A 16,794-nucleotide genomic window follows, 5' to 3' on the forward strand; every position below is an offset into this window, starting at 1 on the left:
ATATCAGGTCAAATCAAAAGAAAAATGGCAAAGTCTGTCAACAATTGCAAACTAAAATTGTGAGACTGAAAGTGTATTCATCGCTTTTGTAATTACTACGCTGACTTTCCACAGGGCAACACTGTATTTTACCTTACCAACTCACCCAATTTGTTGATGTAGAAAATTGGAGTATCACCTGTTTTCAATGAATTCATAAGAATAAGTACTCCTTCTCTCTGTCAGGTCCATCAGTATAGTGGGTTTTCAGCAGACCAAACCAAAATGAAGACAAAAGAACATTCAAGACAAGTTAGGGAAATTATAATAGAGAAACACAGATCCGGGGAAGGGTACAAGACCGCCTCAAAGGCACTGAACATACCTCGGAGCTCAATGTAGTCAACCGTAAAAAAGTGGGAAAAATATGAAACCACAGTCACACTGCCCAGGTCAGGCTACCCTTCTAAACATAGTCGCTGGACTTGTAAGAGAAGCTACTGTGATGCCAACAGTCATTCTGAGTGAGCTGCAGAAGTCAGTGGCAGCAACTGGAGATGAAGCTCATGACTCCACAATCTCGAAGGCCTTGTATAAAAGGGTATTTATGGAAGAGTGCCAAGGAAGAAGCCCTGGCTAAAAAAAAAGCATATTTATGCCCGTAAAGACTTTGCAAAGCATCACTTGGAAGATATTGTAAAGATGTGAAAGAAGGTGTTGTGGTTGGATGAGACTAAAGTGGATCTTTTTGGCCTCAGCACTAAGCAGTACATGCTGCATAAATCTAATACTGCACATCAGCCAGGTAACACCATCCCTACTGTAAACTACGGTGGACATAGCATCATGCTGTGGGGATACTTTTCAGAGGTAGGGAATGGAAATCTCGTCAGGATTGAAAGGAAGATGAATGCTGCTAGATACAGAGATTCTGGATAGAAAGCTGCTAGCCTCTACCAGAAAGCTTAAACTGGGGAGGAAGTTCATCTTTCAGCAGGACAAAACTTAAAGCACACTGCCAGAGTAAACCATGGAGTGGCTTCAAATGGAAATAATTGATGCCCTTGAGAGGCCCAGTTGAAGTCCTGACCTTAACCCGATCGAACATCTCAGGCAAGGCCTCAAGACTGCTGTCCACCACCATTCTGCAACTAACCTGGTACAGCTTGAACAATTTTACAAGCAGCAATGGCCAAATCTTGATCCATCACGTTGTGCAAAGTTAATAGAGACTTATCCAAAAAGACTACTCGCTGTAATACCTGCGAGAGGTTGTTCAAATAAGTACTGAGCAAAGGCGGATGAATACTTTTAAATTGCTGACAGTTCAGTTTATGAATTTTTAGTTTTTCATGCTTTACAATTTCCCTGTTTTTTGGCCTCTACTGTGAAAAAAAGGATTATGTGATTCACAATTAAAAATTCTCCATTAAATTGATCAAAATCGCTGGTTTTAATACTGAACAAAGCATTGTGAGCTAAATACTTTCACAAGGCACTGTATGGCCCGAATAATGTATATACCTCTATGAGATCACCTTTCAGTTTGCTATGGTTTAAGGAATAAAGTCTTAGCCTGCCCAACCTCTCCCGCCAACCAAGTCCAGCAACATCCTCATGAATCTTTTCCGCACTATTCCCAGCTTAATGGCATCTTTTTTACATCAGGGTGACCAAAACTGAACACTATACTCCAAGTTCAGCCTTACCAACCTTGATTTCCTGAGAATATTTATCCTCCTTCCAAAGCCCTTTGAAACATCAAGTGCTGGTCAGTGCTTGCCCAGTGACACCATACTTCATCTGCTTGCCTGTTTCATTCCCCAGGATTAGGTCTTGCACTTTCCCATCCTGAGTAGAATTGTCTGTGCATTGCCACAAAAAGCTCTCTTAAATGCACATTAAAAATGCTTCATCTCATTCTTTCACACTAAGGAGATCCAGTTAATATTGGGAAAGTAGAAATTCCTTAATGTCACAGCAATTTTCCTCTTACACCTCTTTGTGATCTGCTGCAAACCCTTGGGAGGCCTATATAGTGCTCTCAGCAAAGTGAATGTACCTTTTCTTTTGGCCACATTTAAGGATAGTTCTAAGATATCCTCTGCTATTACTGGAATGATGGGTCTTCTTGATCAATAATGCAATGCCACATCTCTTTTGTCCTCCACTCCATTATGCCTGAAATATCTATATAAAATATTGGTTCTCTACTCTACTCTCATGATTTGTCCTCTCAGTGCTTACTGTTTAGATATAAACATGGTCATTTGAAAGTAAGGTTGTGCACTTCTAGCACCAACGCAATCTGTGTTGACAACCTGTTCAAAACCTACTCATCAAAAATTATCACTGGCAGTTTCATTTGTGCTGAAAATTCAAGTAATTTAAAATTTATAATAAAACAGACAGAACAAAATATATATGATTAATAATAATTTTATCTATTAATATTTCAAAATATCACTTTATTGTCCTTCAATATTTTATTCTGAGTAGGAACAGCTAGGAAAAATTTCTTCAAAAGTGAAAACAAAATGCTGTTTACTGGCATAACCTTGCCAACTCTCAAATTCTGCGTAAGACCCAAGGAAAAATGAATGAAGGTCTGATTGTATGGCATCAAAATAAAATAAGTTCAGTTCTTTTTTAAAAGTCACTCTAAGGAGCAATTCAAAGTATGAAAGTGTCTCTGGTTCAGTTCGAATTAGCAACACATTCACAGCTTCAGTAGAAAACAGAACCCATTGCCTCTGGTTTGTTTTCAAACTTTACACATACTCAGTGGACTGGTACATAAAATTTATAAGCTCTATGAAGATACTAAGCCTGATAGACCACTCATTCATACTCCTGATATCAGACAAAAAGTAGGACCAATACAATTGCTCTCACTGTCTGCTGTAAAAAAAAATGAAATGGAAATTGCTCTGATGCACATCACCATTCTGCAAAGATCTTATGGATTACTTTTGATCTCCTAAAGTTGAATAGAATTTATTCTTGACCCTTAACATAAGGAGCAAGTTCTAGATTTTATTTCTCCATTCCCATTTCATGAGGCTGAAGAATCTAAAAGCTTTCTCACAGGCTGCTTTAAGACAGATTTTCCTTTGCCTATTAATTACCACCACCAAGAAAAAGAAAGAAATGGTCTAAAAGAAGTGAATAAAAAGGAACCAATTCAAATGATATCTTGACCACTAGTGCTTGCAAATATCACCCCATCAGGAATTAAAGGAAGCTGCAGTGCTTTGTGAATACAACAAATTCATGTTAACTCTATCCCTACTGAGAAATAATGCACCCATCAGATCTTGCCAACCCATACGTGAAGGGTTAATAGCTGATGAATGAAACTCTTAGCCTGGCAAGAGAAAAGGAGATGTCAATGGTTAGATAGATATGTCCAACAAAATGTTAATCTTGTATTTAAAAATTGTAATTTCCTTTGTCTTTTCTCGGCAAAGGTGCTGCATTACCACAACCATGATCAACCCACAGCAGCTTTACACATCTTTTACATAAATGATGCTGGGAAGTCCTAAATGCAAATATGGATGAGAAATTCAGAGAGTCTACCACATTGTGGTCAATTGCCCTACCCACTACTCTTCTCCTTTCCATTATGTTGAACCTAGCACTTCGCAAACTTGCACAGAAATAGAAATGTAACAGCAGATTTTTCAATTAGAGTCCAGCAACACTTATATCCATTTCAAACATTTAAATTACCTCAGTTCACATTTCCGCAGTGAGGGTAACTGACCCATTAAAAGGCTCTGTACTATAGCTTCATCCTATACATTTTATATAAAACTTTTGTACCCAGGCAAAAAATCATATCGTAAATTTTGGATAATAATAATAAAAAGATTTGAAAAGAAAAAATCATATCGTATTTTTAACATTAAGAATTGCACCATAAAGCAGCGCAATCAAGTACAATAATTGCCTTAAGTATAACTGCTGGGTTATTCTTTCTCATTAATTGTCTTTATTTTCAAACTTTCTTTAAATCTCCATACTTATGTCCTGATGTTAATCAATGTGAGAATCAAGGTGATTTTAGACATTTAAACCTGTTAAACTTTACATTAGCTTTAATACAACCGCAAGAAGAGCATGACGATCAGAGCAAACGGAGATGCTATATACTTCATCTCACACATTCCACTATATTTGTCCAATATAAATCTGAACCTTGATAATTTCAATTGATCTGATATTCAAAGCATTTTACAAGGATTACAGATTTATACTACACTGTGTGTGCAGAATGTTTAATGATTTTAGACTTAACAGCCCAGTTCTAAATTTGAGATGTTTTTCACCAAAACAGTTCTTATCCATTGACCACAGACACATTTTAAGCACTTTTAACACTTACATTAAGCTATCCTTCAACCTTTTAAACTCAACAACGTACAAACTAAATGTAAACATCCATTCAAGAATTAACCGTTTTAGGCCTGTCATTGTTTTAGTAAACCAGCATTGTTGTAGCTGCAACCCTATTCACTGCCACCAACACCCCGAGCTGTTACGGAGATGTTGTGCCCAAAATTGAATATAGTACTATGTATAGAGTGAGAACTAGACCCTGCTCTATACAGTATTACTTCATCTTTCATGTATTCCAATCTGATAAAAATAAAAATTAGCATTGCATTAGCCTTTATGTAACATTTTATACCTTTGATGAGTACACCTTCCAGTTAACAATTATATTTGCTAAATTGGTTAAATGAGAAATCTAATACTTAATGGCTAATCTCTGTTTCTCGGCTAGATAGACACAGATTCTTCTACTCTGTTATTTTTATCTCTTAATAGAATTGAAATGACAATCTTGCATGAACCATATACAAGAAGTAATTTTCAAAATCATCAAGAAAACTGATCAATTTATTTAAGGAGAGCTGTGATTCCTTACAATGTGAGAAATCAATAGACATTAAAGTATGTCTGAACACTTAGTTACAACTACATGTAAAAATGGTGAATGGATTGATTAGCCGTTCTCCATCAAAAACCAGAAACTTTTCAATAACCTTGCATGAACGTCATACTTAATCAGGAAACACAATTACTCTCCAGAGCAAGTCATCATTATGCCCTGTGAATCGAAGTTCCTGTCCTACTTTTTTTTCTAAAGTTTAGAACATACATAGAAAAATGTTTGCATATTTCAGAAGAGATATTGTTTACAAATAGAAAACATAGTCCATATTTATGTGTGTTAGAAATAGATAGTTTAGTGTCAGTAATTATATGCATTATAGTTTCTGTTTCACAATACATCACTTCTTCAATTCACAGTTCTATATTCAATACCTACCTGGTTTCACTTGCATCCCTCTTCTCACGAACCTTCAGCCATTTCTTCAACAGGAAACGTTTTCGACGAGGGGAGGCACTTGGCGTCGAACAATTTGACCACAGAGTATCCTCATCGCTTGAGGGAGTGATTTCAATCAAAGGAAGCTGAAGGTACTCCTTGGTTATTGAGCCACAGTAAACACTGTTCACCACTTGTTCTTTCTCACTCTGAACATTCTTCCAACGTTTCATTTTGAAACGCTTTCTCCGAAGTGTTGGAGTTGATGATCTTGACCAGGCCACACTGACTGAAGATGAAATCTGTACAGCAGGAAGCTGCAGCGTATCAGTCATTTCTATGATTTCAGCAAGATTCTTTTATGAGCCGTTCAACATAGTTCCAAAAACAGTCTTAAACAAATAATAATGAATGCACACCAAAGACACACCAGAAACTGGTAAGTGTCACCATGAAATCAATGGGAAAAAAATCAATGAATCATAGGGTTAGATCCAGTACCTTTTCAATTTACTTATCTGTGGTGGTCCTTTTAGGTAAAATAGAGCTTTGTGCAGTCAAACACTTCATATAAATTGAACTTAAGATTTTGAAAGTAGTAGTCTTTCTAGTTGTTCGTGAAATTGAAATAATATAGCTGGAACTTCTTTGCTGTCCTTTAGGCCTCCTGAATGGACAAACTGTCAGCAGCAAGCTATTAGCAGGCTGGACGACTACAGACCCAAACCATTTGAGTGCAGATACTGTAAACAAAAGTTAAAAACCAATCAAAATCACAATGGGAATAATATTGTTTATTTGAGCAGCAGCGGTTATGAAATCACTAACCACCGAATCTCACATCTGCACAAGACCATCATGGTCTCAATTACTTTACACAACTTTTCAAAATGTAATTTTAATACATGCAGATTTGGAGAGTTATTTAAAAATATGTGACTAACTGGAGTGCATATATATGCATCCGCTAAACCATTTAAACATACAGTATATGAATGAGAATTGACTTATTAGTCATTAAGAATTTATTACAACTCAAATTGAACATATATTTGAACATTTTGAAGAGATAACACAATTCTTTGCTGACATACCAGTGTTGTGATTCAAAGTTATCAAAGTTTTTTTATTCATTGTGTATGTATGTTTGGTTGGTGGGGAGGTGAGGGGGTGCAGGGGGTTACTGAGACATTTTCTAAAACACTCACTTGAAAGTTTTTTAAAACATTATTTCAAAACAATTGAATAAAGTATATAAGTGAGTCTTAATTAAGACAGCTTTACATGCAAGAAGAAAATTCTCCAGATTTTTGATCTTCCTCAAGATAATATGCAAAATAATCCCCTATTTGAAGATGTCCTCTTGCCAAGAAAATACTTATCTATGTAGGGCACAAGACCATGAAATTGAATTAATCCTCAAAATAAATAAACAAAATCTACAATAATGAAAATATTAGACTGAGATTAGGATAACCAACTATGTTCCAAAACTAAGACTGAGACATTTCACAGACAGAGGATAGATGTGCAATTGAATAAACATGACCAGGATTTTATATTAGGTTTATTCTCTCAGCTATATTGAACATTGGATACCGCACTTCATGCCGTGCAAAAAAATGTTGCATTCCCAAAATGGCAATCCCAGAAAGGATAAGCAAACAACTTAATCCGCATTTGGAATGTGCATGTTAATTCTCAAAGTTTACAGCAATGCTGAACTAAAAGAATTCCCATCATCGAAATACAGTATGCTCTCAGACATCTGGCATCCAAGGGGAATGGGGTTGCCAGTTGCAAGAATATGCTTGTGTTATGAAAATTACTCAAAAATTTACTCTATCACACTAATATTCTATCATAATTTTTGGGAAGAAGCACATGGCTTTGTGATTTTCATACTTTCTTTGCTCTTTCAACTGGCATTACCCCTGAAATACAAATGCTCTCTGATCTCTTTAAGGAATATCAGTCATACGTATTAAGCATGATCAAGATCACCAAACTTTGCTGTATGCATTATATACATTTAACCTTTTTTCTCTTTAAGTTTAGGAAGAACTCTTTAAATTTTGCACTTTGTGATTTAATGCCATGAATTATTGAGGGACCAATGTTGAATTTGTTTGCAGAACAACAATTTTCACCTTTTTCCAGTCTAACACATTTACATTTTCTGTTTCAACATGCTTCCACTTTGTACATTTACTGGGAGTATTCATATCTGACAATAGACAATAGGTACAGGAGTAGGTCATTCGGCCCTTCGAGCCAGCACCGTCATTCACTGTGATCATGGCTGATCATCAACGCAGTGGATAGTTCAGCGAAGTAGTTTATGGAATACAACGGGAACAAACTACTAGCTGCAATCACATAAGGGGCTGAAGCCAAGTTGCTGTGTTACAGGTTGATGGGAGGTAGAATTATGTCAGAACCCAGAGTGCCAAATTTAAATTTGAAAAAAAATTATGAAATTGCTTAATGTTCCAGCTAACTTTTGCCAGCTGAATGAGAATTGCAGATGAACAAGAGCTTACTGGAATTGCATTCTCTCAAAAGCGCAACATGCAAGTCCAAATCTCAACGGAGAAAGAAAAGGCTTTATAAATGCGCATGATAAAACTGTAGGATCAACATGACTTATCAATAAATGCCAAATCGTTGAAAACTGCATGATGGTACAACACATGGTACACTAATGTTCTGATAAAGCGTATTGTAGTCTTCTGGATTCACCCTAATAAAGTTTGATGCTGCCTGGCCTGCTGTGTTCACCAGCAACTTTTATGTGCGTTGCTTGAAATTCCAGCATCTGCTAATTGCCTCGTGTTTGATGACATTTAGTTTGTTCTCCTTTACACTTGCATACTGGAACCTTGATTGTGTTTTGGGGTATAAAACTAGCCATGATAATTTTATTTTTATTAGGCTAATGGAAAATTTAAATGGAACAAAACAAGGCTAGACCAATATCTTAAATCGAACACGTTCAGTAATATCGTCAACTCTGTTCCTCTATTCACATATTTTCAGTTAATAAGAAGGATTCAGAGAGGTCAAATTACATCATATGAAAATGTTGAATAAATGGTTTCCAAGTCTCTTCAAATTTAACCGAAGGATCAAAAATATCACTTCTAATATTTCTAAATTTAAACTTCATATAGCTTGGGAAAACCATTGGAATGTAGTAGGAGGATTGGTCTCCTTCCAGTTGAATAAAATAGATCTTCTGGCCATTAAAGTAACAAATGCAATCATCCGACAGGCTGAAGAGGATAAAGATCTATGTTCTATCATTAACAATCCAAAAATTGCCGTAATAGGATGGGGTTGTAAATCGAAACACGGAACTGTTGAGATAATATCAAAAATATCTTTCCACTATTTTTCCAAAAGAGGACAGGACCAAAACATATGAGTTAAAGAAGCCACCTCAGAGTGACAACTGTCACAAATAGGGTTTATATGGGAATAAAAATGGGCTAATTTATCTTTAGACCTATGGGTTCTATGCACTACTATAAATTGTATTAATGTATGCTTAGCACATATAGAGGAAGTACTGACTAATTGAAAAATTTTATCCCATTTCTCTATAGGTAGGCAAAGTTGAAGTTCCCTTTCCCATTCATTTTTAATTTTATCAGATATACCTGGCTGTAATTTCATAATTATATCATAGATAGATGCTATTAATCCCTTCTGAAGAGGATTTAAACCTAAAATTTTATCGGTGATACCAGTAGGGTATGAGGTCGGAAAGGTAGGCAACATAGTATTTAAAAAATTTCTTATTTGTAAATATCTAAAAAAATGGGATCTAGGCAATCAAATTGCTTAGATAACTGTTCAAAAGACATGAAACAGTTATCCAGAAATAAGTCACGGGTTAGAAATATATAGTAGTAAATCATCTGCATATAGTGATAATTTATGAGTCTCATTTCCAAGGGTGATGCCAAACATATTAAGGGAGTCAAGAATAGCAATAGCTAGCGGTTCCAAGGCAATATCGAATAGTAGTGGACTAAGAAGGCAGTCCTGCCTAGCACCACGGAATAGATGAAAAGGGGGAGATCTTTGATTATTAGTAAGTACCGAAGCCAAAGGACTAAGATATATCAGTTTAATCCAAGATATAAATATCGGACTAAAATTAAATTTCTCAAGGATATTAAATAAATATGTCCATTCAACTTTGTCAAAGGCTTTCTCAGCGTCCAATGAAATTACACATTCTGGAATTCTGGGTGAAGAAGTATAAACAATATTCATTAATCTCCTAATATTAAAAAAAGAGTAGCGATTTTTAATAAATGCAGTCTGATCAGCAGAAATAATTTGAGGTAATACATTCTCCAATCTCATTGCCAACATCTTCCGTTTGCTTTTTTTGGGTTTAGTATTTAGTTCTTTTTTTTTTGGTTTTTTTTGGGGGGGGGTTTCTCTGTACTTTTTTTCTTTTTATTTCTTTTATCTCTATGATTAATTACATCATGAGTTTGGAAGTCTATTATACCTGTGTTATCTGAAATCTTTTCTGTATATGTTTATTAACGATAAGATTATTCCAATCTCTTTGTATCAACATTGTTATTTTGTTTATAACTTTGGAAAAATTAATAAAAAAAATTAAAAAGAAAGGAAAATTTAAGGTGAGGCTATTCTTAAAATAAGTACAACCTACATAAATGACTTTGGTGAGAAAATTTGCTGTGCGAAATTTCTTTGTAATAAGCAAAATTTTAATATCATAAGCAACCAAGTTACCCATAACTCACCCAGTATAACATCAGTTTAAACCAGTTGACTATAGATTTCACTTATATAGAACTATTTGTAATTAAAGAATTTTCTAAGTAAGATATTTGAAGTTGTTCCGTGTAATAGTTCTAAACCAAAAGCACAGCAGATGTCATCTCATTGGCTCTTCACTCAACCCTGGAACATCTGGACAGCAAAGATGCATACATCAGGATGCTCGTTATTGATTACAACTCAGCATTTAACACCATTATTCTCCTCAAATGTCATCAATAAGCTCCAAGACCTTGGCTTCAATACATCCTCATGCAATTAGATCCTCGATTTCCTCACTTGTAGACCCCAGTCAGTTCGGATTGACAACATCTCCTCCATGATTGCCATCAGCAAAGGTGTACAACAGGGCTGTGTGCTTAGCCCCCTGCTCTATTAACTTTACATCTGTGACTGTGTGTCTAAGCACAGCTCCAATGCTATATTGAAGTTTGTTGATGACACCACTGTTGTGGGCCGAATCAAAGGTGGTGACGAATCAGCATATAGAAGGGAGATTGAAAATCTGGCTGAGTGATGCCACAACAACAACCTCTCATTAAATGTCAGCAAGACCAAGGAGCTGATTATTGACTTCAGGAGGAGATTCATGAGCCAGTTCCCATCAGAGGATCAGGGGTGGAGAGGGTTAGCAGCTTTAAATTCCTGCTTGTTACTATTTAGATTATGAAGACATGCAGTCCTCTTTTATTGTCATTTAGTAATGCATGCTTTAAGAAATGATACAATATTTCCTCCAGTGTGATATCACAAAATACAGGACAGACCAAGACTGAAAAAACTGACAAAACCACATAATTATAACATATTTATTGAATTTCCAGCATCTGCAGAATTCCTGTTGTTTGCGTAATTATAACATATAGTTACAACAGTGCAACAATACCATAACTTGATGAGGAAGTCCATGAGCACAGTAAAAGTCCAAAGTCTCTCAAATGTCCCACATCTCACGCAGACGGGAGAAGGAAAAGCTCTCCCTGCCGTGCCAACCACAGTCCAACTCTGAGTCAACTGAAAACTTCGAGCTCTGATCAGCTCTCCAAAACCGAGTACTAAGCGCCATCTCTGTCCGAACGATTCGACCTCAACATCGGTCGCCAAAAGCAGGCAAAGCCGGGGATTTGAGGCCTACCCTCCGAAAGATTCCCGACCACGCAGTAACGACAGCACGAATGAACATTTCAGAAATTCCTCCAGATGTTCCTCTGTGCTTTCACGTCCATTCTCCATCAAATCAGAATTGTCCACGGCCCCTATTTAACAGATACGATATCATTTTTCACCGGAGGGCTGCGCACGCGCACTGCTCCCGTTCTCCTCCCTATTTGAGAGGATCTGTCCTGGACCCGGCACGTTAGTGCAATTGTGAAGAAAGCATGTCAGTGCCTCTAATTATTTAGGAGCCTACATGACATCTGAAGCTTTGACAAACCTCTATAGATGTGTGGTGGAAAGTGGTGATTGCATCACGGCCTGGTATGGAAACACTAATGCCGTTGAACGAAAAACCTTACAAAAGGTAGTGTTCGGCCTAGTACATCACAGGTAAAGCCCTCCCAACCACTGAGCACATCTACATGAAGCACTGTCGTAGGAAAGCAACATCCATTATCAAAGATCTTCACTACCCAGCCCATGCTCTTCTCTTGCTGCTGCCTTCAGGTAGAAGGTACAAAAGCCTCAGGATTCACACTACCAGGTTCAAGAACAGTTTCTACGCCACAAACACCAGGATCTTGAATAAAAAGGTCAACTACACTCACTTGCCCATCCACTGAAATGCTTCCACAACCAATGATCTCACTATAAGAATTCTTTACCTCATTATCTCATGTTCTTGTTGTTTATTACTATTTATTTATGTTTGCATTTGCAGAGTTTGTTGGCCTCTGCACTCTGGTTGATATTTCATTGATCCTGTTATAATTACTTTTCTTTAGATTTGTTGAGTATACTCACAGGAAAATGATTCTCAGGGTTGTATATGGTGACACATATGTATTTTGATACTAAAATTTACTTTGAATTTTCTAACTTTGAAACAGGGAGATAATAATCAGAATGAAAGTTTGATAGACTAGCTAATAGAATTCTCTTCCAGACATCCTGCCACATAAATTAATTGGCAATAGAGAATATACACAAAGGAAAAATGTTTTAAAATTAACATTCAACTGAAGGCAGTTTATACATAAACAGAATCCCAAACACCAATAGAAATGAAAAGATTCATAATCTGTTTGGAAAACAACATTATCCCTCATCTCTGATTAATTTGACCCATTGAGTATGGTAATTATTCTACAGTCCAGCATATATTCCAACTGCTGTAGGACACAACATTTTTATAACTTTCTAGCAAAAAGTACAACAAATCCCGAAACAAGATTCCTCTCCAACAGTACTCTCCCCCTGCTGAATGCATCATCTCAATAGAATAGATATTGAAACTACCACAGAAAATATAAGAAACTAGTGAATACATCTACATTTGAGCTGAGAAAAATGCTTCAAGAAAGAAAAGGAACCCGAAGGTATAAACCAATAACCCCCTTTCCTTCTATTTGTCATTCTGAATTGATACTGGATAAATCCCACATACTTTATATGCAGAGTGTTTTTCTTTTCCAGTTACCCTTCTGCTGCTACCTCATGTTACTTGGTAACTCAATTATTCTGTAAGTTACTAAGCTACCTGAGATTCTCACATCAATCAAGGACTACTTTACAGGCTCCATGATAACCACACACAAGTTTTCAATCCTATTCAAATCCTGCCCTTGCTGACAACTCGTGATTACTTTCTTGCCTTCTCACTGAAGATCCAGTTTCTGTGTACAATTACCTACAGTGTTAGAGATGTAGAAGTCAATCCTAACACCAAGGAGACCCCCTCTACTTTGAGGACTCCCTACTTCCTCTCTATTGCATTACTTTCCAATAGTTCGCAGCTACATATCATCTCATGGGCATCACATTGCACAGTGACCTAAAACTACAGTCCCAAAAGTAATTTACTACCCAAACTATTTGACAGTAGAGACCATAATTTATTCACTAGCACAGCAATTGGCTTCTGCAAGTATGTTTACATTCAAGATATTGAGAGCCAAAAATGTGTTACTAAATAGAATGATATGTTGTCACTGAGCTGCTTATGTGTTCCATTAGATTTAACACACAACCAACAAGCTGATGGAAAATACGTGCTCTATTGGCAGCACTGATACTTAAATGAACCAAATGTCAATGAAGAGAGCTTGTTGGTAAAGGAGCTATTAATGTTTGACAACTTACTCATTTAATAATAGTTTTAGGCAGGAGAAATCTTGTGTTCCAACCAGCCCATTTCTCTAGTGCTCCTTAAATTTAACAAAAAAAAAAAAAAATTTCTTGTTCAACAACCCATCCTGGAAATTTATACAACATGTTTATCATCATCTTTAATTGTAACAAAGCACAGATTAGAAATTTGAACTTTTTCACTGAAACTTTTTTCACTGTTACAGCTAAATTGTTACTTTATCCAGAGTAATGATGGCACTAAACGGTGACTCCTTTGCTTGCATCTTCGGAAACAGCTCGATTTCCATCTTTAATATTTTTATTTTTCCCTTTCAGGGTTCTTTTGAAGACCCTGACCTGGAGTTACACACTGACTTTGGTTCTTTGCAGGAATGGGACCCGTTCTCAGGGTTTCATAACCGGCCATTGTTCAGCACACCAAGGGCTCGGCCTAAGAGTCCAGCTCAGATTTGGAAGCCTAGGATCTTGGGGCTCTGGAGACGGGTGGAATGAGGGTCAGTGTCACGGCAGAAGACCCGTGTGTCGTCGGGGAAGTCGAAATAGCTATGGCTGTGTGCCCGGAGACCCGATATCTTTGAGATCTTCAGGCACAGAGCTCAAAAAAAGTGACGTACGGCAGTGGTCCCCAACCACTGGGCCACGGACCGGTACCAACCCAAAGCATGTGCTACCGGGCCACAAGGAAATGATATGATTTGGCGATATGAAACGATATGAGTCAGCTGCACCTTTCCTCATTCCTTGTCATGCTCACTGCTGAACTTGAACGCACACGTGGTCATTACCCACGTGAGGTCATCAGTCGGTCATTAGCCTACAACTACTCAATGAGTAAAAAACAAACGTCGCTTGAGAGTTTCTTTGGAAGAGGTGGTAGGGGATAGAAAAGGCCTAACGATGATGATAACGCAGAGACAGCTGAGGCCGAGACTGCAAAAAAAAAAAGAAAGCTTCCTTCAACAGAAAATACGACGAGCCTGACATAAAATATGGCTTTATTGCGACTGGTGACTCACACGCTCCAAGCTCCGTGTGTGTGATATGTGGAGACAAGCTGTCTAATGAGGCAATGAAGCTCTTAAAACCGTTTCAACAACTTCAGTCCAAGCACCCTGTACTTAAAGACAAACCCGTTGAGTTTGTTGAGTGGGAAAAACGTGAGCAAGCGGGACTTCTAACATTGTAAACCAGCGAGTTGTTTGTTATGTCTCCCTGCTCACTGAAGAAACAGAGACACCGCTTTCTCCCTTATTAGGGAGAGAGAGAGAGCCTGTGGTATGTCGTATACTGGGTGAAATGTAAAGTCTTTGAGGTAACTGCAAGTTTGTGTCTTTGCTATTGCTTTGCTCATGCTTGAGTGCTCAGTGGTGGGTGCCAATGCTTTTTTTTTGCCGGTGGGGGGAGTGGGGATTGTTGCTTGCTGCCATTTATGTGTGGGAGGGAGGGAGCTGCGGGGTTCTAATATTTAACTGTCAATTCTTTGGGGCACTCCTCTGTTTTCGTGGATGGTTGCGAAGAAAAAGCATTTCAGGATGTATATTGTACACATTTCTCTGAAATTAAATTGGACCTTTGAACCTTTTGAGTAGAACACAATTTCATGATAAATCACTCCATCAGTGGGATTCACACTCAAATTTCCAGTCATGAATCATGCTTTTGAAGATGATGAGTCAAATTCTCAGTAGCTGGCTCTGGTAGATCCCCTTTAATTCTGTATCTGCATTCCTTCCAGACCTCTCATAAATCTCATGAAGTACATAAGGATGCCCCTATCTTGTAGCATGTTTTAGCACTTAAAATATTACTCAGCCTGCCTACTATCAAAGCCTCATCAAGACATCAAGCAATATTGGATGAACGCATGCCTGTTGGCACTACTCCTTTATGAGGCCCAAGTTCCACTTTCTTTTCCTACTTTATTTAAATATCCTTAACTTGCAAATACTATTGCTCAATTTTGAACACAGTATAAAAAACCTATTTTGTTCAAAAATATCATAGTTCAAAATATTATATGCAGTCAATGCTTTGACTTTTCTACAAGACTATGACAGATATTATCTTTTTTTCATATAACATTTTCTTCTGTTTTGTGCTTCATGTGCAATCTTTGCAGGTAATTTAGTTTTCTTTTTTGAAGCAAACTGGTATCTTGCTTTGTGTGGGCAGGATGTGCGCATCTGTGCTGGAAGCCTGTTGCAAACCCTTGCCCTAGAAGCCTGTTTTACGTACTATTACAAATGTCTTCCAGAAATTTACAAATATAGACAGAATCTACAGCCTTCACCATCTCCTAGTCACTGTCAGCTCTTTAAAGTAATATAATAAGTTTATAGAGCCCAACTTCCTTCCTCAAATATGTTGCTGACAGTCTTGGGAAAAGGGAGGTTACAATGAAAATAAGGAAAGGGCAAATGGAACTGATGTCATTGCCCTTCTGAGACCTGGCATCCACCCAATAGAAGAAAAAAGAATTTGTTGACTCTTTAAATCTACTTGTTGATTTTCTCATTACCTATAATCTGTAATATAATCTGAATGAGTATTACCTATGGCAATAACACAGCTGCCCTCTTATTTCTGTGTCAAGTATCTGTAGACAAAGCGCAAATATTTGAAATAGTAGGAACAATTTGACGATAATCATTAACAGTCCTAAGTTCAGATCACATATGTTCACAGAGAGAATAGTAACAAAATTGCTGTAGTTCTCAACTGTTCTTAAATTTATTAGATTATTTTATCTCATTACCCAAAGGTATGAAAATACCAAAATAGTTACCAGCTTTCTGGAATTATTCCTGTTTTTCTCCATTTAATTTCAATTATTTAACAAAAATACTAGTGTTGTCTCTAAATTAATTTAGCTGAATGCAGTCTGTGATGTTGCATGCTTGTCTTCAAATCTGACTTATTCTTTATTTTGTATCTTAGCTGCTCTAATATTCTTTTGAACTTCTTCCACGATCATAATTTCCTTTTAATAGCCTCACCAGTGAAATTAAAAGCAATTTATTCAGAATCCCTGCTTCAGTTTTACCTTAATCTTACCTTAATCTTATCTTGCTTTTTCCTTATTTCTGTATTTGACATATTTCTAAATATACTGATATTTTCATTTTATCTGCCTCTTCCCCAATTGTTTTTAATCTTTTCCGGAAATTCATTGTTCTTTTTGCCCCCGTTATCGTTTCAATGTTTTTAAACCACTTTTGCCAGGGTATAATTTTAACTTCCCTGCAAGTTCATAGTGAATTTAATTCAGCAACAGTGCTCTGAATTTCAGTATAATGCATCATTTAATATGGCCATAGATGATATTTTCTCAGGGACAC

At 36.9% G+C, this 16,794-nt stretch overlaps 1 protein-coding gene across 6 annotated transcripts in view; it reads right to left on the minus strand.

Moving 5' to 3' along the window:
• The window catches only part of gramd1ba (GRAM domain containing 1Ba), a 443,148-nt gene that overhangs the window by 352,336 nt on the left and 74,018 nt on the right, over positions 1-16,794 (minus strand). The window contains exon 3 of one of the 6 annotated variants that reach the window (XM_063038605.1): positions 5,321-6,063. The exons of the other annotated variants lie outside the window; for them this stretch is intronic. Within the exon in view, the coding sequence (XP_062894675.1) occupies positions 5,321-5,655 (335 nt within the window). The 5' untranslated portion in view covers positions 5,656-6,063. The remainder of the gene's footprint in view (positions 1-5,320; positions 6,064-16,794) is intronic. 6 annotated transcript variants of the gene reach the window in all.

This window comes from Mobula hypostoma, chromosome X2 (assembly GCF_963921235.1).
Source record: "Mobula hypostoma chromosome X2, sMobHyp1.1, whole genome shotgun sequence".
NCBI classification, from domain to species: domain Eukaryota; kingdom Metazoa; phylum Chordata; class Chondrichthyes; order Myliobatiformes; family Myliobatidae; genus Mobula; species Mobula hypostoma.